Genomic DNA, 24,696 nt, shown 5'->3' with positions numbered 1-24,696 from the left:
TTGGGAAACCATGATCCCAAACCAGAGTGGGGTGAGACAAGGGCAGACAAATATGGGACAGGAGTCCTCTGGAACATACCAGCTGAAGCATCATCGAAACGCTCTCCCAGGTGGCCTCCCTGATGTGGTCTCCACCATCCACCAGGCCTTGATAACCCTGCGGGGCACATTATACCCATTCAGCCTCCGCTAGCCTTCCCCCTAAACTCCCAGGATTAAGACAGGATCCCTGGGAAGAAGTTCTCTGAGAATCAAGTCACCTCCCCCCATGACTGAGTCCTGGACGTTCATGAGACTATTAGATTTAACACAGTCCAAGGAAGGAGATGTCACCTTTTTCAATACCCTCTTCTAGTTTCTCTCATTCTTGAAACATCAGGATGTCCTTCCTAACATTTAATGTTAATTCCTCTTGTTTTTGGCTCATCCCATTTCCTCCAGTCTGCTTCTCAGGGGAACTAGATAACAGATGGTTTTGATAACACAGGATAAAGAGAGGGGATGTTGGAGGGGAGGAGGGAGAGAAATGTGACTTGAAAAGATAAGAGACTACAAAACTTGAGAGAAGGCAGCTAAACCTCACAGAAAGAGGAGTGAACAAACAATAAGGAGGGAAGGAGAGAAGGGTATCAAAGAGGAGTTAGGACCTCAGAAAGTTAGGCAAACTACAGAAACCCAGTGAGATGCTTCCCTCCTAAGGCTATGTCTCTGGATATACTAAATTTGCCGTGAAATACTCACTCATTTCAGCTTCTCTCTCTGTTTAGGGAAGCTGAAGAGAAAAGAGAGAGTAACTTCCTCCTTTAAATTGAACAGGCAACATGAGGACCCAGTGTGGAGACCCTTAAGTCCCACCATCATTACTGGAGACAAGAGTGGGGAGGAGTGACTCATGAAGATAGGGAGCCCAGACAAAGCAATGTAAATGGGAGGTAAGGAAAGAGAAAGTGGGGAGGTGGAGCAGAAAACAGAGAAGGAATGATGGAGAACAAAGTAGAGAACCAACCTCATGGACAAAGAAGACACGGGCACCAGTGAAGATACCAACTCGAACCACAGCCCTGACAGCAGCATTCATACCTGCAAGGAGGAAAGAAAGAAGTCAGGGAGAGCTTACTCCTAAGAAAAGCAACCTTGGACTCCACGATATGAGACTGTCCTTTTCTGAGGCTTTTCTCTGAATCTAGAATATTCCTCTCATCAAGTTTTCTGGACTCCCCACTAACACTGAATTATTGTGTTCAATGATAATGTAGCTCTAGATATGCTCATTCATCTCGCCCCCTGCAAAAAAAATCCTGTCTTTCCTAAGACCTTTCCTTGCCAGGACAATCTGGAGAATAATAATCCTAAATGCTTATTGTGGGGTTAGACACTGCTAAATGCTTGCCAAACGTCATCTCATTTAATCCTATCCACACCCCGGGGTTGCCTCCATTTTACAGATTTGGAAATTAAAGTTCAAAGAGGTTAAGGTCACAGAGCTAGTATTCTTAGAAATCTCAGATTCGAATGCAAGTCCTAAAATGCTTAAACCAACTCCTTGACCTTCATGCTATGCTTGCCTAATCCCAATGGCTGTACTAGGTTTTCCTTGCCTTCTACACTGAATCCAGACATCCAGCTTTAATAGGCTTTTCGAGACAAAGATAACGACTCTCTGAGGCTCAGTGACCTGACCAGTCCCAATCTGCTCGTGAGTGTGTCCATTACTGGCTGGTGGATTCTCCCATCTCCACACATACACAGCTTTTTAGTGTCCTCTGGGTTGGTGCATGTCCCAAGTGTACCACTCAGTTGAGATTCCCTGGCTCCTATACTACCAGAAGAGGCTGTGACCAAGTGTACAGGCAGAATTATGGAGACTCTGTGCTCTCACTGCCTCCTCCTGTGACCCTATCTATAAGGTGTGTACAAGGAACTTAAAAATTACACTGTAAATTATTCTGTTTCCACTGGAAGAAACAATTAGAACTAACAGAGAGAGGACAGCCTTTCCCCTTTTTCCCATATGAGTATTATCCCTCTCCTGGTAGCTACTCAGTGACAAGAACTGTCTCTCCAAGAATACTGTGGAGGAGCTCACCTGTCACAACACACAACACGTGGTGGAAGTTGTGGACACTTCCATATTAGACACAATGCTAGTGACACTGCGCTAAGCAGGGCTTCATTGGTGAGAGATAGGAAACATTCCTGGGTCTTGACCCTGGTAACCCTGTCCTACCTTGGAATATGAGGAGGGGCTCATGGTGATGCTCAGGGAATCTTAGACCCATGATGGATTAATTTGTTGTGAACCATTTTAGCTACCCTCCCTCAGACACCCCAGTACAAATTTTTGTTTCAATCTAAAATCTATTCATATGGTTAGGTTAAGGTTAGCTTAAGGTAAATCTATCCTTAACCCTGCCTGGAGAAATATCATATACCAGTGAGCACTTGAGAAGTCAGTAATTCAAAAAATCTGCAGCAACAGAGTAAAATCCATCATGAACTACTGCATAATCCAAAGCTATCTGAAATGGAATAGAATCAAAGAGACCAGAATGTCTGTTTTGGGTTTTTTTTTCCTTGCAGGTTAACAAAGGTTGGTACTATATGGTTATGAGCTCCAAATCAAATTCAAGGTCCCAGTCACTCACTGAACAAATATTTACTGAATAGCTACCATGTTCCTGGCACTATGTAGGCACTGGGCATACAGTAGTGAACAATACTGAGTCTGAGAATATAAAGATAAGGACTTGGTAATGGTCCTCAAGACTTGCGCAGAATTATAATATGGACCCTTATGAAAGAGATTTGTACAAAATACAGTGAACAAGGAGAAGGAGCATCTAAGCTACCAGGAGGATGTCAGGGAAGTTCACACAGAAAAGACAGCATTTGTCCTCAGACCTAAAAGACAATTTCCTTTTAAATGTTTTTGTCAGGTGGATAATTTGTGGGGAGAGTGCTCTAGGTGGAGGGAATAGCACAAATAAAAGTGAAGGCCAAAAAACAACTTTAGGTAATTCAGTATTATGAAGAACAAAATGTAAGATAGGAAGTGGTGAGAGATGAAGCTACAGGGGTGGGCAGGCCCCTGTGTGCCACATGAGGAAGTCTGGCTTTTATTCTACAGGCCAGGGTTTGATTGGGGATCCATGAGTGATGGTTCCAGGGAATCCATGAACTCCATTAAACCATATGAAAAGTTTTGTGGGCATAGGCATTTCATCCGGGAGAAGGTCCACAGCTATCATTTGATTCTTAAAGGGGTCTGTGACCTAAAAAAAACCAGTTGCAAATAATGGAGAATCTTGGAAGAATTTTGAGAGTGGAGGGACGTGATTAGATCTCCATAGCAGAAAGATCACTCTGGCAGCAATGTGGAGAACAGACTGAAAGAGGTGACTCTAGGATTAGGTGGCTATCTGGCAGCCTAGACAGAAAATGATGAGGGCCTAGACTGGGAGAATGGCATTTGGGACAAAACAGAATACCGGACAGGGGACATCTAGGAAACAGAAGCAACAGAACTTACATCTAATTGGCAATGTGATTAGATTTCAAGGCACTGGAGAGGAAGAAAGAAATGCCCCATGACTGACTTAGGCAAAGGGTAAAACTGTGGTGCAATTAACTGAGGCAGGTTTTGATTTGGGAAGGTAGGGGTAGGGATGATACGTTCATATTTGGATATGTTGAGTTTGAAATTCCTGTTGGACATCCACGCGGACTTCGAAGAGACTGTCTCAAGAGAATATCTAGAATTAGAAGGTACAATGGCAAGGAATGGAACCCTGAGGAAAACCAACATTGAAGGAATGGGCAAGGAAAGAGGGATTCCATGAAGAAAACTAATAAGGAGCAGTAAGAAAGACAAAAAGAGAACCAGGACTTAGCAATGTCTTGGAAGCCAAAGAGGACACTTCCAAGAAGCAGGCATAGTGCCAAATGCTTCTGATAATTGATCTAAGGTAAGGATTGGAAGGTTGGACTTGTGAACAAGAGGTCGTTGGTGAGCACTGATGTCAATGCTCACTCATGACATCACTGAGGCAAAGCCTCATAAAGTCTAGAAGTCTAAGTTCACTGTCAAATTGAAGGAATCAAAACTGAAAATTCTGAGAAGGGAGAGAGCTTCTCAGAAGCTTTAAGAAAAGCCTGTGTGTAAGAAAAGAACAAGGACAGAGTCAATGCAAAGCCATTAATGCTTTAAATTAAACTCAACTCAATAAGACCAAAACAGGTATGAAACTATTACTTGTTTGTTTATTTTCTAGACTTTCACAAGGCCTGTGGAATTCTCTATCAGATAGCTGGAGTTCTGGAGTATGAATTTGTAATCTTAAGAAGTAAGGAAAAAACATTCTTCTGAAATGTATAGGTTTGAATGCTGTTTCCTGCTCCCAAGCTGAGTAAGGGTAGAGGAGAAAAGATTTAAGAAAAACAAATGACTTAGAAGGTTTTAAGTGTAAAGCAAACAATAAATAGATGATGATGGACAGTAAATATCCAAATCCATTGGGCCAAAAGAAAATCCCACAAAAAAAGAAGATTCTCTTTTCTCCTCCCACTGCCTTCTTCCTACCTCAACACTCCCAACCTCCAGAGGTCAACCTTCTTACCTCTAAATTGGATATTTGAGTGTTTTCCTAGAAATCAAGTTTTCGGACTCCCTCTGTGGCTCTGTACCTGTGACTCAAAACCCTAGTTGTCTACAAATAATAGACTGGGATGCACACATAGCTTACACTAGAGAGTCCCAGCAATTCTCCTATCTAACATAACTGGCCTGTTCTGGCCCCAGGCCAGTCCTGGCCAGGCTCTCCTTGGCTGTTCCATGTTGCCCTAAATAACCTTCTATGAGCAGCTGTCTCACTTATTAGAAGCAAGACGATGGATAAGATTACAGGCACCATCCAGGGGGTATTCTGGGTACAGTCAGGAGGCACTCTGGAGAACATCAGAAGCACGCACTTTGGAGTCTCCAATTACAGCTTGTAGGGAAGAGGCTTTAGGGAGAAGAACTGTGGGTGATGGGATTCTACGAGATGAGACAGAAAAAACTGATTAATGACTTGGTCACTACCTTTTTGAAAGCAGAAGCTAAAAAGTTTCTTTCTACCTTAACTGAACTTTGAATAAGAAAAAAAGTTATTTAATTCCAACATGAGGAACAGATGTTTGTTAGCTGTGAATTATACTTTCTGATAGATTTGTAATTAAAAATTATAAATCTTAGAATAGCAATCCAGACAAGTAATAGAATCCCTGTTCCTGTAAACCTTTAAAAACAGGATAAGCATGTATTTGGAATGGACCGCCTCTGTGAAGACAGAGAGCTAGAGCAGATGACTAAAGTCCTTTCCAGCAGAATATGCTGAATTCATAAGGCCAAATGTGGTAAGGTTTAGGGTGGCTGGGGCCTTTCCTCAGCTAAAAAGGGAATTAGGATTTGATATCTAGTCAGCCCAGCTTCTGAGCTGAGGATTTCTCATTGCTCACCACTCTTCTACTTTCAGAGGTTATTAGCTTTGCTAAACTCAGGGAATGACAGAGCCCAATTTCACTTTCCCATGTGACCCATAGGAAGACTTTAGGGAAAAATCATTCCTGTGCCTTCTCCCTGGGAGAACTAGGGACCATCAAATTTAACTTTGGGCAGGCCACTTCCGTATTTGAGCTGAGCTTCCAGTTGGGACCTCTCAGCTCTATGTTGGGTTTTCTGTTTTACTTCCTTGCCTCCCTAGAATTTCATCTTCTATCGCCTTCGGTCCCTACCGACATGCCCCTGTGATGTTCTGTGGACTTGCAGGGGGATACTTTCCTGGGTACACTATGCCTGCCACAGAATCCCGAGGCCTTGGTCCAGCTGGGTCCTCTAGAGATCAGCTTATCAGTTGCCCCTGCCTGCATGGAAGCAGGTGACGGTCTCTGCTGAGGCTCAGAAGCTGGAAGGGCTCTGCTCCTCTTAGACCCAAGTGAAATCCTAGGCCTCTCTTTTTGTTTTACTTCTTTCCCTCTCCAGAGAGCTCTGCTTTTTCATGATTTCATAACTCTGTGTGCCTCACTTGGATTTTTTAGCAGGCTCTCGTTTCCTCTAATCTGACGATCCAATTCCACAGGCCATCCTACCAAGGTTTTAGGATCAACATTCAGAGTTTACATGGAAGAACTCAGCTCTGGCATGGGATTCTTTCCAGGAGAGAAGAGAGAAGCGACAGAAGCCAGGTCACCAGTCTCTGCAGCCTCAAGTAGGGTCTGCATTCCTAATCCAGCCACTATTCCTAAACTCAGGACTCTGCCCTCCTTCCTCAGTGTCCTCATTCTAGCATTCTCCTAGTCATAATATACATCACAATTATAATTAAATAAACATTAGCTTAAAAGTATACCTAAAGTCCAGCTCTACAAATATACCAATAAGAAGGATCATAAGAGCAAAGACAATGTGTAACTTTTCTATTGATATATCCCTAGCACCTACCATCCTGCTTGGCATATAGCAGATGCTCAGTAATTCACTCTTTATTTAATTAGTAATTCATTTATTGAGTACTTACAATGTACCAGGCACTGTTCTAAGCACTTTACTTAAATGAAGAGTTCAGTTTCTATCCTTTCGTTATATAAGTGGATTCTACTTGCTGGTAAGGCACACTTAACTATTGTTATTTATGCGCCTTACATAAGAATTCTAGTAATGTATGATATCTTTTCTCATTAAACTCATTCCCAAAAGAAATCAACTTCTTCACGACACATGAGACAAGGCTCGATACAAAGTGGGTGCCGAACACAAAGTCTAGGAGAGTCTAGAGACAGGGGTGCAGGGAAGGGGGAGACAAGCTGAAATCTCTTTCTTTCCCTCTTTTTCTCATCACTGTCTCCATGTCTTGGTATCCCTTTCAAAGGGATTTTGCCTCTCTTCAACACATTATAAATTAAAATATATAAGATCATCAAAGGAGAAAAAGAGTTTAAAAAAATTACACATCTCCTATCTCCCACTTCATTTTTCCCTATAAGTGATTTTTCTGACTCCTGAGTTTCTTGGACTCAATCCAGAGATGGGTTCTCTCTGGCTTTGCTTTCTGCCCACCATGGGTCTGTCCTGATTAACTGCTGCTGTTGCTGTTTGCCTGGACTAAACGGATAGAAGGGGAGGAAAGGCCAGAGAAAGCAGAGTGTGAAGCAGAACTGTGTGTACTGGAAGGAAATGTGCTGTAAGAGGAGGTGCCTGACCCTGCTCAGTGCAGGAACTCGGCAGACGTCAGAGTGGATACCTACAGATCTAGCAGGGCCCACCAAATACCACTTCTGGGTCTCCCCCTTTTCCCATCATTTCCAATGTACTTGAAGTGGATCCACCTACTGCCTTCTCAACAATTTTCTCTCTTTAATCTCTTTTTTCCAATGTTGCCTGAGAAAACAGCAGTCTTTCAGGTACCAGAGGACCAAAATGGTCCCAAATCTTCAGAGAAACTTAGAAAGAAATTTTATGAAGATTTGAGTAAATAAAAATAGAGCAAATAAAATCCAAAAGCACTTGGGGACTTAGACCAGATAGAGATTTTTAGGAAAGCCCAGGATTCCAGTGTGAATCTACAACCGGAGGATATTAAGGAAGATAGTTCTGTTCTACAGGATAAGAGAGTCAAGAAACTCAAGGGGGCCTACTAGCCATGTTTTTTGTCCCTTGCCAAGCAGGGCCCTCCTCCATACCTTGGGCATCTCCACCAGAGGTTAACACGGCGATGGCTTTGCCGATCCCCAGGGTTTTGGCTGCATGGTGCTCTTCATGGGTCATGATCCACTCTAGAATTCAAGAAAACGATCAGTTAAGACACAGCCAAACCAAGGCTCTACAAGCTCAGGAAATGGCTCTGTTAGACTGGCTAGAGCCAGGTTCTCCCACTGTTCTAAGTCTGGGCTTTGCAGGCTGGGAGCTTTGGACTTCTTCCAGAAGAGAGCCACACCCCTGCAGAGTGACAAGCTGAAATGTCACAGTAATCAAGCCCAAGACTGCAGAAGTCCTGGCTAATCCCTCCCATCCCAATTGGAGCCTATTTGGAGAATAAGCTAAGGTCAAGGAGAAGTTAGCCTCAAGGATTCGTCCCTTTTAATGAAGGGAAGGGCTGTTGCAGAGGATAAGAATTAGACAAGGTTTGGGCACTGACTGAGAACCAGCAAAGTGGAAGCAGAAAAGTCAGGGTATGTTAGGTTATGGTTAATGTTAGGGTTGAGCGTTATGGAATTGGGCTAAGTTGGAACTGGAGTTTGAGGTTACAAAGGCACATTAGAACTTGGGCAAATTAATGTTTCAGGCTCCGGAATGGTTAGGGACTTTCTACGGCTTTCCCCATCCCTCTCAGGCTCTCTGCTTCCTGAGTAGCTCTTGATTCTTTATCTTCAGGCCTGGCCCCTCACACTACATGCTATCAAATGGGAAGAGTAACACAAAGTTAGTGCCACATATACACAGATATGTACACATGCCATGTGAACACCTACATATTTTTGTCTTTAGGGCTTTATTCCTCTCAAAGGAACACACAAGACATACTTCTATATCCATAAAATGCCAGTAGAATCACCACTCTCCCAGTTATCCAGGCTAAAATACATTATTTTTAAATTTATCTCCTCCTTAGTCTCAGAATCAAAACAGTTACTAAATCCTATTATCTTCCCCTCTTATTATCTCCCCCTCTTATTATCTCCCCTTAGCTTTCTTGTCCTTTCTATCTTCACTGCCTCCTTCCACCTGAATTGCTTACTACAATAGCTGGTCTCTCTCTGCTTGTTTCCTTTCTCCACTCTATTAGAGACACAAAATAAACCTCCAGGGGAAGGTCATAGGCCCCTGAGGCCTCAGTGGAAAGAGGATTCATTCACATAAACAGGGATTGCTGACCTTTAAGCACAGCTCATGTTTCTGCTGTTAATCTGGGGAAATCAAGGTAGCTGCTGATAAAGACATAGGTCACAAAAACACACAAACCCACACACATGCCAACAAAATACATGCAATGAGACACTCATGAAGCCATACATACACAAACACACATAGTGTTATGAAAAGACACAGATTCACAGACACACTACATATATAATCAGTGCTGATAGATAAAGTCCAAACTTCTTGGGTTGGCATTCCATGATCTAGCCCTTTCCTAGAGCTGCAACCTTAGCTCCTGCGAATTCTCTGCTTCATCATCACTTGAACATTACTTGCTCCCTCCCCCACTTTTGTGCCTAGGCACACTGCATCCCTTGTCCAGGAGGCCACCCTGGCCCTTCCCACAGATCTATATCCCACTCTATCATTTAAGACCAGAGCTAGTTACACTCCTATTAAACCTATGAAGCCTTCACTGATTACCACAGGTCAAGGAGGGCTTCTTTTTGGATGTCCTCTATTCACTATTGATAATCACCATCAATATTGTCTGGAACTGATTCATTCATTTAGCACTTAGTTACTACTTTATGTGGTATTTTAATTGCTTATGGTGTACTGAAGAGAAGGTTGGACTAGCTCAGGGATCGGCCACCTACAGCCCACGGGCCAAATCCAGCTCTCCTCAGGTTATTGCATGGCAGCAAACCAGGAAAGGTTTTTACATTTTTAAATGGTTAGAAAAACAATTTCATGACATGTGAAAATTATATGAAATTCAAATTTCAGTGTCCACATCACTCCCATTCTTTCACGTATTATCTACGGCTGCTTTTGTGCTACGACAGCAGAGCAGATCATTGTGACAGAGACCAGATAGGCCGCAAAGCCTAAAACATTTACTACCTGGTCTTTCACAAAAAAAGTCTGCAGACCTCTGGACTACGTGATTGCTAAAGTCATTTCCCCTTGCTAGACTGAAAACTCCTCCAGGGAGGGACCATGTTCATTTTTTAAAACTCTCCCACAGCCTACCAGAGCCTAGCAAAGTCTGTGCATGCAGCATGAGTTCAATCAATCCTTGTTAGAAGCATGAGTGAAATGATGAACAACACAAAATGCACACAAATATCTGGAAAATGTAAAATATGCTTGGATACAGATATAGCTCCAAATTCTCTCTACTTCTAACACACAGATACAAATAGGACTTAAGAAAGCATATGGTGACAAATAGTGAGAGGAATATAAACACACACGGATAAAGACACTCTCCTATTTAGAGTGTTCCATGTCCCAGTTTCTGCGGTCTCAGAAAAAGAAAGACTAAGTGGCTGGTGCCAAGAAGAAGGCAAAAATTTGGAAAAGAAAGAACAAAACATACGAATGAGTATGCAGATCCCTTTCCCCTGAGTTTTGCCTTCTCATTGACTCTGGGAGCTCATCACTGATAGAAATCCACACAGGGATCTTCCACCCCTGGAGGCCTCAGTGGATGGTCAGGAGTGCTGACCTGCAGAAAAACAGCTCAGATTCTTCTCTTGCCTCTCTAAGACCATTATAGAAGCACAGGACAAAGAAATGTGCGCAGACTCATATATAAGTATCCTTTACAGACCCACAGTGACACACACGTAGAAATACACAGACACATATTAAAACCTATCACGTGTGTAGGTAAGCACGCGGGAGGGAGAAACACAGAGAGGCAGCATCATCGGTGCACTGATTTGAATTGGATGAGTGCCAGGATAAGAGTCAGGCAGCCAAGGGCAACGAGGGCCGAACACCACCCACCCATCCCTGATTCCCAGGGAATGGGGCAGTGCGTGCAAGTCGAGGACATGAGCCAAAGGGCTAGGATTCTTCACGACTGCCCTACCCATCCCCCCATCTAGGCTCCTGCTTCTAATGTCATACCACCTCTTCTTTTCCCTTCTGCTCCTTTCAGTTCTCCCCTCGCCTCCTGCCAGCACGTTCATTCCCACCTTGCTCTCAGCTTTCCCCCTCGCTCTTTACCCAAGAGCCCCTCTTGCCTTTCAGTCCTAGCTTTCCTCCGCCGCGGCTTCCTTGCAGACTGTCCTTGGGGAAGGGGGAGGGGAGCTTGGCGAACACGGGGAGGAGCCAGGTGGAGGCAACAAGGGAGGGGAAAGAGGAGAGGCTTCCCAACCTCCACTAGCCGATGCTGGCCAGAAGGCTCCACCTCCGCCTGCTCGCCTTTCTCCTCCCCTTCCTCCGCCCCCTAAGAACACAGTTCAGCTTCGGCGTCGGCTTAGTTTCTTCACTCCCCAGAGGGTTCTGGGGTCCCCACATCTATCTTGGGAGCCATCAACTCCTGTATACAGTGGGAATCAGAAAGTATTTAGTTACTTCCCTTATTGTCAGCAAAGACAACTTCTTCCTAGCCTGGACTGCGTGAGACTTCTTGCATTCAAACATCCTCAGCAACTAATAATAAACCTCTCCCTCTGATCCTGTCCATTGTCTCCCAGATCCATCAATCTTTGAACAAACATTTATTGGAATGTGTGTGCCAGGTTTGGTATTAGGTGCTGAGAGAGGAAAAGATAAATGAAACAGAGTCTCTACCCTTGAGGAACACTGAACACTGGTATTTTTCTATAGAGGGACCTCAAAAACTCCTTCTACATATGTAAATGTGAAATACAGAAAATACAGAAAAGCTGGATAGGAATGGGAGTACCAAGAGGCAAGAACACTGCTGTGATAGTCTCTTCTCAAGCCTGCAGTTGGAGGAGGTGCAGGATTCTGACAGTGAAGCAAGCATATCTGTCGGGCTACAAAGCGAACATGATCCACTCTGCGAACATAGGTCAAGTACTCCCAGAGCAAGAGGTGATCCTTTATTCAGATCCTTTTTACTCCTTCCTCTGCTCCACCCATGTCTGTTTCAATGCCTCTCCACAGTCATGTCTCTTCTCCTTGCTGTTTCTACTGCCCTTCCTCTTGCTTACTTTTGTCTCTTCCCCTGCACATTCTGGCTGCAAACATAAGAATACAAGTGACTAGAAAATAAAACCATTTGACCACACAAAATAACTTTTGTGCTATAAATGTTGCCATCAAAAAAGTGAAAAGACGACCCATAGAATGGGAGAAAATATGTGTAAATCATATATCTGGTAACGGACCTGTATCCAGAATATATAAATAACTTGCAACTCAATAATAAAAAGATAATAGCCCAATTAAAAAATGGGAAAAAGATCTGAGCAGATACCTCACCAAAGAAGATACACAGATAGCAAATAAACACATGAAATGATACTTAACATCGCACGTCATTAGAAAACTGCAAATTAAAACAAGTGAGATGCCACAACTATTAGAATGGCTAAAATCCAAAAAACAAACAAAAAAACCCCCAAACTTGACAATACTAAATGCTGACAAGAATGTGGAGGAACAAGAAGTCTCATTCTTTCTTGGTGGGAATACAATGTGATACCGTCACTTTAAAAGACAGTTCAGCAGTTTCTTACAAAGCTAAATATAGTCCTACTATATGATCCAGCAATCACACTCCTAAGTATTTACAATGAGTTGAAAACTACATTCACACAAAAACCTGCCCATGAATGTTTACAGCAGCTTTATTCATAATTGCCAAAAACTGGAAGCAACGAAAATGTCCCTCAAATGGTGAATGGATAAATGAATTGTGGTACCTCCATACAACGAAATATTATTCAGCAATAAAAAGAAATTACCTATCAAGCCAAGAAAAGACCTGGAGGAAACTTAAATACATACTGCTTAGTGAAAGAAGCCAGCCTGAAAAGGATACATACTGTATGGTTCCAACTGTATGACATTCTGGAAAAGGTGAAACTATAGAGACAGTAAAAAGATCAGTGGTTGCCAAGGGCTTGGGGTGGAGAGGGAGGAATAAATAGGTGAAGCACAGGGGATTTTTAGGGCAGTGAAACTATTCTGTATGATGCTGTAATGGTGGGTACATGACATTATGTATTTGTCAAAACTCACAGAACCATACAACACAAATAGTGAACTCTAATGTAAACTATGGACTTTAGTCAATGATAATGTATCGATATTGGTTCATCAATTGTAAAAAAATGTACCAAACCAATGCAAGATGTTAATAATAGGGGAAACTGAGCAGAGGAGAGAGAGGATATATGGAAACTTTCTATACAATCTGCTCAGTTTTCTGTAAGCCTAAAACTTCTCTAACAAATAAAGTCTATTAATTTAAAAAATATATTCTGTTCAGTGAAATATCAAATAACATTGCGAATATTAAAAACAAAATAAAAGCAGGCAAGGGTTTGAATAGACATTTCTCTAAAAATATACAAATAACTGATAAGCACATGAAAAGATACTTAACATCACTAATCATTAGGGAAATGCAAATCAAAATCACAATGAAATTCTGTCTCACACCTATTAAGATAGCTATTATCAAAAAAAAAAAGGAAAATAGTAAGTGTTGGAGAAGATGTGGACAAATGGGAACTCTTGTGTTTTGCTGGTGGGAATGTAAAATGATGTAGTGACTATGGAAAACAGTTTGGCAGTTCCTCAAAATGTCAGAGTTACTGTATGGCCCAGCAATTCCACTCCTAGGTATATATCCAAGGAAAATGAAAACGTATGTACACACAGAAAGATGTGTACACCAATATTTACAGCAGCATCATTCATAATAGGCAAAAAAAAAAAAAAAAAAAAAATGGAAACAGCCCAAATGGCCATCAACTGATGAGTGGATAAATAAAATGTGGCATATCCATACAATATAATATTACTTGGCAATAAAAGAAATGAAGCACCAGTACTTGCTGCAACATGGATGAACATCAAAAACATTGTGCTAAGTGGAAGAAGCCACTCGCAAAAGACCACATATCACATGATTCCATTTATATGAAATGTCCAGAATAGGCAAATCTTTAGAGACAGAAAGTAGACTAGCAGTTGCCTAGGGCTGCGGGGAAATGAGGAGTGACTTCTAATGAGTACAGGATCTCTTTTGTGGGTAATAAAAATATGCTAAACTTAGAGTGGCGGCACCATTCTACAAATATACTAAACACCATTGAATTGCATACTTTCAAATTTTAATGAAGTTGAGCTTATCAATTCTTTCTTTTACAGATCATGTCTTTGTTGTTATATCTAAAAAGGCATCACCCAAGGTCATCTAAGTTTTCTTCTATGTATCTTCTAGAAGTTTTAAGTTTTACATTTTACATTTAAGTCTATGGTCCACTTAGAGTTAGTTTTTGTGAAGGGCATAAGGTCTGTGTCTACATTCATGGATGTCCCATCACCATTTGTTGAAGAGACTATCTTTGCTCCATTGTATTGCCTTGGCTCCTTTGTCAAAGATCAGTTGACTATATTTATGGGGGTCTGTCCCTGGGCTCCTTATTCTGTCCTGTTGATCTATTTGTCTATTCTTTTGCCAATACCACACTGTCTTGATTACTGTAGCTTTTTTTCTTAGTTAGCCTGCTAGAGATGTATAGATTTTATTGATCTTTTCAAAGAACGAGCTTTTGGTTTTATTGATTTTCTCTGTTGACCTCCTGTTTTCAATTTTATTGATTTCTGCTCTAATTCTTATTATTTCTTTTTTTCTGCTTACTTTGGATTTAACTTGCTCTTTTATAGTTTCCTAAGGTGAAAACTTAGATTACTGATTTTAGATTTTCTTCTTTTCAAATATACACATTCAATGCTATGAATTTCCCTCTAAGCATTGCTTCTGCTGCATCCCACAAATTTTAAGTTGTATTTTCATTTTTATTTAGTTCAAAATATTTTTAAGTTTCTCTTGAGATTTCTTCTTCAATTCATGTGTTATTTACAAGTGTGTTGTTTAATCTCCACATATTTGGTGATTTTCCAGTTATCTTTTTGTCATTGGTTTCTAGTTTAATTGTAGTCTAAAAGCAGACATTGTAGGATTTCTGTTCTTTTAAATTACTTAAGGTGTGTTTTATGGCCCAGAATGTGATCTATCTTGGTGAATGTTCCATATGAGCTTAAGAAAAAGCTGCTGTATTCTGCTGTTGTTAGATGAAATGTTGGTGTCAATTATATCCAGTTGATTGATGGTGTTGTTGAATTCAACTATGTCCTTACTTATTTTCTGTCTGCTGGATCTATCCATTTCTGAGACAAGGATGTTGAAGTCTCCAATTCTGATAGTGGATTTATCTATTTCTCCTTGCAGTTCTATCAGTTTTGCCTCACATAGTTTGATGCTGTGTTGTTAGTGCACAGACATTAAGACTTGTTATAGGGGCTGGCCCCATGGCTGAGTGGTTAAGTTCATGCACTCTGCTTTGGTGGCCCAGGAGTTCATCGGTTTGGATCCTAGGTATGGACCTACACACTGCTCATGAGGCCATGCTGTGGCAGCACCCCACACAGAAGAACCAGAATGACTTACAACTAGGATATGCAACTATGTACTGGGGCTTTGGGGAGAAAAAAAAAAAAAGCAGTTTAAAAAAACAAAATTGGGGGCCAGCCCAGTGGTGCAGTGGTTAAGTTCACACGTTCCGCTTTGGTGGCCCGGGGTTCACTGGTTCAGACCCCGGGTGCAGACATGGCACTGCTTGGCAAGCCATGCTGTGGTAGGCGTCCCACATATAAAGAAGAGGAAGATGGGCACCAATGCTAGCTCAGGGCCAGTCTTCCTCATCAAAAAGAGGAGGATTGTCGGCAGATGTTAGCTCAGGGCTGATTTTCCTCAAAAAAAAATAATAAAATAAAAAATGAATAAAAAGAATTTGTATATCTTCTTGGAGAATTGACCTCTTTATCATTATGCAATGCCCTTCTTATCCCTGATAACTTTCCTTACTTTGAAGTCTACTCTGTCCGTAATTAATATAGCTACCCCTGTTTTCTTTTCATTAGTGTTAGCATGGTATATTTTTCTCCCTCCATTTACTTTTAATCTATATGTGTCTTTATATTTAAAGTGGGTTTCTTGTAGATAACATACAGTAGAGTCATGTTTTTATCTACTCTGACAATCTGTCTTTTAATTGGTGCATTTAGACCACTGACATTCAAAGTGATCATTGATATGGTTCAATTAATATCTACCATATTTGTTACTGTTTTCTATTTGTTGCCTTTGTTCTTATTTTTGTCTTCCACTCTTTTTCTGCCTTTTGTGGTTTTAATTGAGCATTTTATATGGTTCCATTTTCTCTCCTTTCTTAGCATATCAGTTATACTTCTTCTTTTACTTTTTTTTAATGGTTGCCCTAGAGTTTGCAATATACATTTATAAATAATCCATGTCCACTTTCAGATAACACTATAAAGCTTCATGGGTAGTGTGAATACCTTATAATAATGAAATAATCCTATTTCCTCCCTCTAATCCCTTGTATCATTGCTGTCATTCATTTCACTTATATATAAAAATACATAAGCATGTATAGATATATGATAGATACATGAACATACATAATAAAATACATTGTTGCTATTATTATTTTGAACAAATTGTTATATGTTAGATCAACTAAAAATAAGGAAAAATAAAAGTTTTTATTGTACCTTCACTTATTCTTTCTTTGATACTCATCCTTTCTTTGTGTAGACCTGAGTTTCTGACCTATATTATTTTCTTTCTCTCTAAAGAACTTCTTTTAACATTTCTTGCAAGGCAGGTCTACCGGCAACAAATTCTCTCAGCTTATGTTTGTCTGAGAAAGTCTTTATTTCTCCTTTGTTTTTGAAGGATACTTTCACAGGGTACAGAATTCTAGGTTGGTGGATTTTTCTCTCAACACTTTAAATATTTCACTCCACTCTTGCTTTCATGGTTTCTGAGAAGTCAGACGTAATTCTTATCTTTGTTCCTCCATAGGTAAGGTGCTTTTTCCCTCTGGCTTCTTTCAGGGCTTTTTTTTAATCTTTGATTTTCTGTAATTTGAAAATGATATGCCTAGGTGTAGTTTTGTTTTGTTTTGTCTTTGCATTTATCTTGTTTGGTGTTCTCTGAGATTCCTGAATCTATGGTTTGATGCCTGACATTAACTTGGGGAAATTCTCAGTTATTATTGTTTCAAGTATTTCTTCTGTTCCTTTCTCTCTCTCTTTTCCTTGTGGTATCCCCATTTCATGTATGTTACATCTGTGTAGTTGTCCCACAGTCCTTGGATATTCTGTTCTATTTTTTTCAGTTCTTTGTTTTCTTTGTTTTTTGGTTTTTGAGGATTATATTGATATATCATCTAACTCAGATATTCTTTCTTCAGCCATGTCCAGTCTACTAATAGGCCCATGAAAGGTATTTTTCATTTCTTTTACAGTGTTTTTTATCTCTGGCATTTATTTCTGGTTCTTTCTTAGGATTTCCATCTCTGCTTACATTGCCCACCTGTTCTTACATACCACCTATTTTATCCATTAGAGTCCTTAGCACATTAATCATAGGTGTTTTAAATTCTCAGTCTGATAATTCCAACGTCCCTGCCATGTCTGGTTCTGACACTTGCCCTGTCTCTTAAAATTGTGTTTTTTGCCTTTTTATATGCCTTATAATTTTTCTTGATAGCCAGATGTACCAGGTAAAAGGAAGAGCTGTAAATAGGCCTTTAGTAATGTGGTGCTAAGGTGTGAGGGGAGGGGAGGCATTCCATAGTCCTATGATTAGGTTTCAGTCTTTTACTGAGCCCATGCCTCTGGACTGTGAACTTCACAATAGTTTCTCTGGTTTTCTCTCCCCACTTAGGTGGGACAGGAGGGCTAGAGGGGGCTGGAGTTGGGTATTTCCCTTCCTCAGGTCAGTTAGTCTCTGATGATATCCCAGCAAGTTAGGCTCTACTTAGCCAATCTCCCCTGAAAGCAAGACTTATTAAGAACAGAGTGCTCTGGTGTATTTCAAAATGGTTCCTTTCCTCCTTCCCCTGCCAGAAGCCTGAGGGGATTTTTCTCTAATATTTACTGTGGGTATCTGGTCGAGTTCCTGAAAGTAAATCTTCCAGGATTGTGGGGCCCCCTTTCGACTGGGTCTCCCTGTAGTTTTTAACTCCCAGAGTTGTCTGCATTGAGCTTCCAGCAATTTGTCAATTACGGTTCAGCTTTTCCTACCCCATTATTGGTTCCCAAGGAGGTTTCTGCTGGTGGGTCTCTGCTCAGGTAAGCCGCGATGAACTACATTCACCTCTCTCCAATTTAGGGGTGAGCAGTTTGCTCTGTGCCTTCCCCTCTCTTATGGATCCAAGAAGAGTTGTTAATTTTTCAATCTTTTTACTTTTACTTATTGTTAGGTTAGAGTGGCGACTTCCAAGGTCCCTACATGGGGAACCAGAAAACAGAAGTCCAAATTAAACACTTTAAATGGGTGAATTTTATGATATGTGAATTATATCTCAATAAAGCTGTTTTTAAAACTTGAAAAAGAAAAAGCTGGAAAAGGCCCCCACACATTATGGGGTTTCTAACTCCAACATGAAGATAAAGGCTGAAACCTGAGAGTCAATCCATCCCTTCCCCCTCTACCTGCTGCCAACTCCGGTGTCTTCATTGAAAGTGTTCTTAATGTATTACTGCATTAAGGAGTCTACTTTAATTAGGTGAAGGCAAGGAAGCGTCGTTCAGTTACTCAAAGCCTTATCCCAAGACACCTGATCATGTGGATCCCTTTTTCTGTCCCAGGATCAGTCATCCTCAGGAGTTTCCAGAAAACTAAATGAGCACAAATCAAGAAAAAAATCCTCTCAAAAGGCACCTAGCGAACCTTCAGGTCAGTTGGGGGTGGGAGTCCCAGAAAAGAAGAATTTTCTCAGACGTACTTAGGCCTCACCTATGGTTATCTTAGTGCAATCCCCGAACTTGAAGATGTTACTTTCTGCAAGTTAAACAGTAAAAACCAACACAAAATAGAGAGTAGCTAATGGAAGAAATATGTCATTTTAACAAATGGCTGTAAATGTCTTCAAGATAAGAATCTGGACAAACCTCTATTCATTATTAATTCATTTATACATTGAACAAATATTTATTGAGGACTCATTATGTGCCAACCACCGTTCCAGGTACTGAGGTATAATAAGCACTCATGGAGTTTATAATCTAGAGGGACTATCAAAGTTTCATAGGAAGTTTACATTTCATTAGACCTGGGATATAATTGAAGAATTAACTCAATTAAAAATTTTAATGTATCAAATTCTTATGATACAAATACGCTAGTTGAAGATAAATGGAGAAAAACAAATAGGACCTGGATAGTAAGAATTTGGCAGTGTTTATTTAGTACTGTTTGAGAGAAAGACACCAATGCATACAAATATTGCAGCATTAGAGATATGGATGATATGATGAAACAGTGATACCTCCTTAAAAATGGATTTTCCTTAATTTTAATCCTAAACTCCAAGACAATACATTTTACTTATTCCTAATTTTCTGTTTATCAAACAACTTTTAAATTTCAAATATAGTTTCCCAGGAACCTTAATAACATGGAAGGGGCACTTTAGCTGGCAATGGTTGACTTATCTTACGAATCAAAATTTGGATGCATAATTTGATGGTGGACTGATGATAGGGAAAAATATTTGAAATCTGAGCAGTTCCAGAAAACATAGTATCTGTAAAATCCTCATCTCTCTAATGGGGGAGGCTGAGAAGCATCCCCTCAGGGCAGGGTGTTGGTGCATGAAGCCTACAGGTAAACACAGTATGATGACTATGGAAGAGTGTGTTGAAGAAGGGGTCTAAACACTGCCGTGCAAGCTAGGATGCCTAAGGAAAGCGTCAGGAGTAGCGTACAGCCTAGCAGAGTTGGAGGACCCAGAATCACAAGGGCAAAGCAGCAAGTTAGATAGTCAAAGGAGAGACAGCACCAACAAATTCTCGAGGCAACCAAACTAAGGCAGTATCTGAATTTATACTCATCCTAAGATTATTTTCATTGCTGGTATGGTTTAATGGGGCTGAAAAGAACACTCTGGGCCCTTCCTCTAGAGGAGAAAGCTAAAATGTCATGGGTTTGTACTGGAAAAGAACATGGGGCCCTCTGATACGCTTCTCAAGAGGCCTTACATCCATTCTAATAACTCGAGTATAGGAATTAGCTAGGGTACTGCTGGAAATCTAGAACTTTGTCCAAAATATAATCATTTTCCTTCAGCTGTTGAGGTTGGTAGCTGGAATTCAAGATGTGACAGATTTTTGGGACCCCCCTCTCCCTGGTCTAATAGGTGAATCCAGCAAGCAAACTGCATAGGCTTTAAGTCAGTACAATAGAAATCCATGGTTAAGCAGCCATGCACGCTATCTTCAGCTTGTGTCAAAATGACCTTTCAACCCCACACCTCATCACTGAAGACACCAGCTAGACAGATCCACAACAGGAAGAGATAAAGGGGTACCTCACTCTCGCATTTCCCAGCTGCATTTCTTAGAGATTGAGGGAATAATTAACCACGCTGGTCCTTGCCTCCCTCCACACATAGATAATGTCAGCATCTCTGAACTTGTTTGATGTATAACCAAGGAATTCTTCTTTATGTTACCTTCAATGTATTGTCTAGAGAAAAGCCCAGATGTACTCTATTCTTTTTCCTTTTTTTGCCATATATGAAATCTAGTCATAAGTTTTTTTCTTTTCCTCTTCCCTACATATACACTACTTTGAGAAAGAGATATAAGCTGTACTTCAACTCACACACCTTGGAGCAGTTCCTTCGGAGCACTTTGTTGACCTGTTTTCTTGGGGTTCGAACCCCTCATGTTGATTATTGAATAAACTCCTTCACTGATATCACCTAGACTCTTTATGTCAGTCAACAATGTTTAGGGGACTTGGCAGAGAGTGAGGGAAAAAAAGGACTGACCCCATAAGAAGGTCAGTTGGACTCAGAAAGCCATGTGATCAAATGCCACTATTCCTCCTACCTTGTACTACTTGGTGGTGGTCTTTCTTGTTTTCAGCATGTCAGGTAAAGCTAATGTGCACAGAGAGAGTAAAATGATATCTCACCTAATATGTCATAACTTGGTACCAAGAATGAAAGTCATATTCTTTATATTGATCCTCACTATACAGGAAGGGGTTTAGAAGGTCCTCTTAGGCTTCCCAGAGGTTTCCAGGTATCAGTCAGCTATTAGGATGTTGGCATGAAGTCCAGGCAAACAGTAGGGACAAAAGTTATGATTATTATGAAAGAAGGCATTCTAGAGGAGAGAAGTATAAGATGTCTAAAGGGAACTCTGCAGTAGCTAGATACGAAGAGCACTTGAGTAAAGCAGCTGAGGTATTCTAAAGTTCCTGGTTCAGATGCTCTGACCATTAACCCTGTTAAGTAGTAGATAGGTAAATGAAGATGTAGAGAGCTTTAGACAGCACTCTCCAAAGCAGGATAAAATAGACATTACTGCCAGGAAGTTGAGTAGTTCACAAAGACAGAGGATCTCTTTGACAATGATTACCAATGGCTAGCAGAGATGGGGGGGCAATAAGGAGGATGTTGTATGCCATACTTATGAGTCCATTCACTACCACTAGGACATGTCATGACTACTGAGTGGGTACAAGATCTATTTAGACCGCTGTGATGAGAAGATGATGTTGATGATGCTAGTGATGGTGTGCCAGGACATTTAGCAATGAGAAGTAGGTAGGACAGTCATCCAGGTGTGACTCTAACCCAGAAGAGCAGGAAATATCATACCATAGGTTTCATGTATTCAGTCAACAAATCCTGAGCACCTATTGCATGTTAGGCACTGTTCCAGACTCAAGGAGATCCAGGATGGGGGAAAAAACTGTCTGTCCTCATGGAGCTTACATTCTGGTGAGCAAAGCAGATAATAACTTAGTCAAGTAGTGATAAGGCTCTGATGAAGAATAAAGCATGGTAAAGAAGCAGAGTGACAAGGGTGCTATCTTAAGTAGGGTGGCCTGGAAAAACCTTGTTGAGATGACATTCTCAGAGGAGATCTGAATGAGAGAGAAAACCATGCTACCACTTGAAGGGACATTTTCAGATAGGGAGAATAGCACATGCAAAAGTTCTGAGTCAGGAACAAGCAGGAGTGTCATACCAGAGGAGCACCAAGTTTCCTTTGGACTAGAACCAGAATAGCAAATGGGCTACAATGACTTCATGGGTTGATGTTGTGGAGCATATGCAGCAATTAGGTATGGGCCTCCCTCTGGGTTGAAACAAATTTCTCTGTGGTCCTCTCACTTCTATACTACCTCTGGATTTAATGTAGCCATTACTTGGCTAATATTCTATTACCTGTTTTCCTCCATTAAAATGTAAGCTCCATGAGGACAGACCATGGGTATAGGCATGAAGTCACTGTCTGCACTGGAAAGCCATCTTTAGCTCTAGCTGGGATTGGATGACCTATGAAGATAGAGCAGCCTCTACTAGCCACTAATATTAAAGTTTCTGACACAGGGTACTGGCTTAAGACAATGTGCCTCAGTTCCAGTCCAGCAGATACCTGTCAGAAATGCAAATTATTGGGCCTACTGAATCAAAAACTCTGGGGGTGGGGCACAGCAATGTGGTTTAACAAGTCCTCTAGGTTATTCTGATGCATGATAAAGGTTGAGAACCATCGTTCTAAGCTGGGGAGGTTCGAAAACACCATCACTTGAAGAATAAATCTGCACTCCTCAAAGGCGTGGATGGCTTCAAAGGTGTCATTTCCACCTATTAGGATCAACTTCTTGAGAAAGCTAGCTCAAGGAAGAGGTCACAGGTAACAAGATGACTCCTACTGCAGGTTGAAGGTACCACTTTCAAGTCTTCAGGGCAGAAGTAAAGAAACTCTTCAGCTGAAGTATGCAGCCTCAAGCTTGGACCAGATAAACTTATTTAAAGAATTAAGCTTTTGGGGATATCAAAGCAGAGAAGACGATCATTATATAAGACAATCCTGGGAGTCTTCCACTTCAAATATGCTAACACCTCATTAGGCATAATGTGGAAGGCTCAGCTGTTTAGTAAGTTCATGGTCTAAGGAATATACCTTTAGTCTCTTAAATACATTTCCCTGGGTTAAGTGAGAAGGAGTTTAATAGGGGACTACCCAGAGTAAGGTGGTCCAAGAGCATATATAAGATCATCTCCATTAATCAATGGAAGATGAAAAAAGTGTTCCACAAGTCAACTGGTATCCTTGCATATATGACTGGAAGAAGAGCATCTATAAGGCTATTTTCCCACTCAATGATCTTCCCAATTCAGTTGACATTATAAGAGGATGAGAGTTTTAGCTTCAGGAAAACTCAAGTTCTCTGGAGCTGGTCCTGGAAGGTTGGGATCAGGAGGTCAATACCGAATGGTGATTAAGACAATCTTGATAGAGGCAGAATTCCCACTGATTTTCCTTCACCAAGAGTACAGGTTCTTGGATCACTATAACATAGCATCTCTATAAGGAGAATCTTGTCTCTGATGCACAAAGCAAGTATACCTGCTTGGAAGGAACTGGGGTGTGGGCAGCAATCATCTCTACATATCAGTTGCAATCAGTGTTGGAGTAACTTTTCATCGTGGTATGCACAAACCACCTAGGTGTGAGTGTACTGTCAAAGGAACAGAAGGGTGGTGGGGGCATGGACAATGCTGATGACAGATAGCCTAGATGAAGTAAGGTTTTATGCTTCCGGGGAGAAACTGTGAACAGGTGGCAGATGGGTGTAACATTACTATCTTGGCATGCTCCCCAATTTGCAGCCCAATAAGAAGTAGTCTCAGGCGTCACAGATTACCCAAGGCAGGTTGCCCATCAGTGAACACGAGAAGTTTATGCACAGGAGAGACTTCAGGTCTAGTGGGCAGGTAAATTTGCTGGAGCAGAGCCTGGCCCACAAAGCTGCCTGCTGCCCCTGAGCCTTTGTCCTAGAGGTAGTTTTCTCACACTCTTGGCTATCTGGGAATGCTAACCACTTCTTTTTTACAAACGTTAGGGGCCTAGATGACTCACTGCCTTGCTGTGCCCCAATGCAGGACCAAATGGCTTCCTTATGTTGGGAATCGATCCTCTATAGGCCAGATACACACACACACACACACACACACACACACACACACAGGCAGAGTTGTCTGTACCGATGGGCAGGGAGTTGGAGAAAATAGCAGCTGCAGCTGCTTCCCTGCCAGGTGTGAGACTAGAAACAAAATGTATTCCATTTTTCTTGAGGACTAGAGCTCAGCATCTCTCTATATAGCTTCACTTAGAGCAAGGAGCAGAACGTCCAGGAGGGAGTCCCTATAAATTTTTCAGGCTGTCAGCAACAGCAGAGGGACATCAGGCCAGGGTTTTGGGGTGTTTTGGCATCAGTAGCTCTTGGCTCATCTCTGCTAATCATGCTATTTGATGGCATGACTTCCTTACTCCTGCCCTATAGGGCTGCATTGCCTAGATGTGAGGAATGGAGCAAGGCAGTGGCATTATCCATTCCACCAGAGCAGATAACCACTCTTGTCCCCTCTAATCCATACTCAAGCCAGGACCTTAAATGATCTTTTGAAAACCCAAATATGACCTGTCACTCTTCAGTGATTTCCCATAGCTCAGGAGTGGTAGGAACTAGAAGGCATAGCATGATTTGGCTCTTACACTAATCTTATAGTTCACTCTCCAGCTACTCTTCCCATCACACAAGTCGTACAGGCCTTCTCTCTTCTTCCAATGAGCCAAACTCCTCCTTTCAGAGCCTATCGTCCCTTTTTCCAGAAGGCTCTTCTTCCCCCGTTGCCTGGCTAATGAATACACACCTCTCAGGTCTTCCTGAGAAGGGGTTTTTC

The 24,696-nt window shown here is 41.3% G+C and overlaps 1 protein-coding gene across 3 annotated transcripts in view; it reads right to left on the bottom strand.

Annotated features, from left to right (window-relative positions):
• The window catches only part of PFKM (phosphofructokinase, muscle), a 43,944-nt gene that overhangs the window by 13,583 nt on the left and 5,665 nt on the right, over positions 1 to 24,696 (bottom strand). The window contains exons 1-4 of one of the 3 annotated variants that reach the window (XM_070494386.1): positions 10,930 to 11,228; positions 7,717 to 7,809; positions 1,007 to 1,080; positions 80 to 157 (exon numbers count right to left, since the gene is read on the bottom strand). In XM_070494386.1, coding sequence (XP_070350487.1) covers positions 80 to 157; positions 1,007 to 1,080; positions 7,717 to 7,801 — 237 coding nt within the window. In that variant the 5' untranslated portion in view covers positions 7,802 to 7,809; positions 10,930 to 11,228. Of the gene's footprint in view, positions 1 to 79; positions 158 to 1,006; positions 1,081 to 7,716; positions 7,810 to 10,912; positions 11,229 to 24,696 lie in introns of those variants that run through there. The other 2 variants (XM_070494387.1, XM_070494388.1) reach the window with 2 other exon arrangements.

The sequence above is a fragment of the Equus asinus genome, chromosome 22, assembly GCF_041296235.1.
Source record: "Equus asinus isolate D_3611 breed Donkey chromosome 22, EquAss-T2T_v2, whole genome shotgun sequence".
Classification (NCBI taxonomy): domain Eukaryota; kingdom Metazoa; phylum Chordata; class Mammalia; order Perissodactyla; family Equidae; genus Equus; species Equus asinus.
Note: the sequence above shows the minus strand (reverse complement) of the source record. Positions and strands in the feature narration are given on the sequence as shown.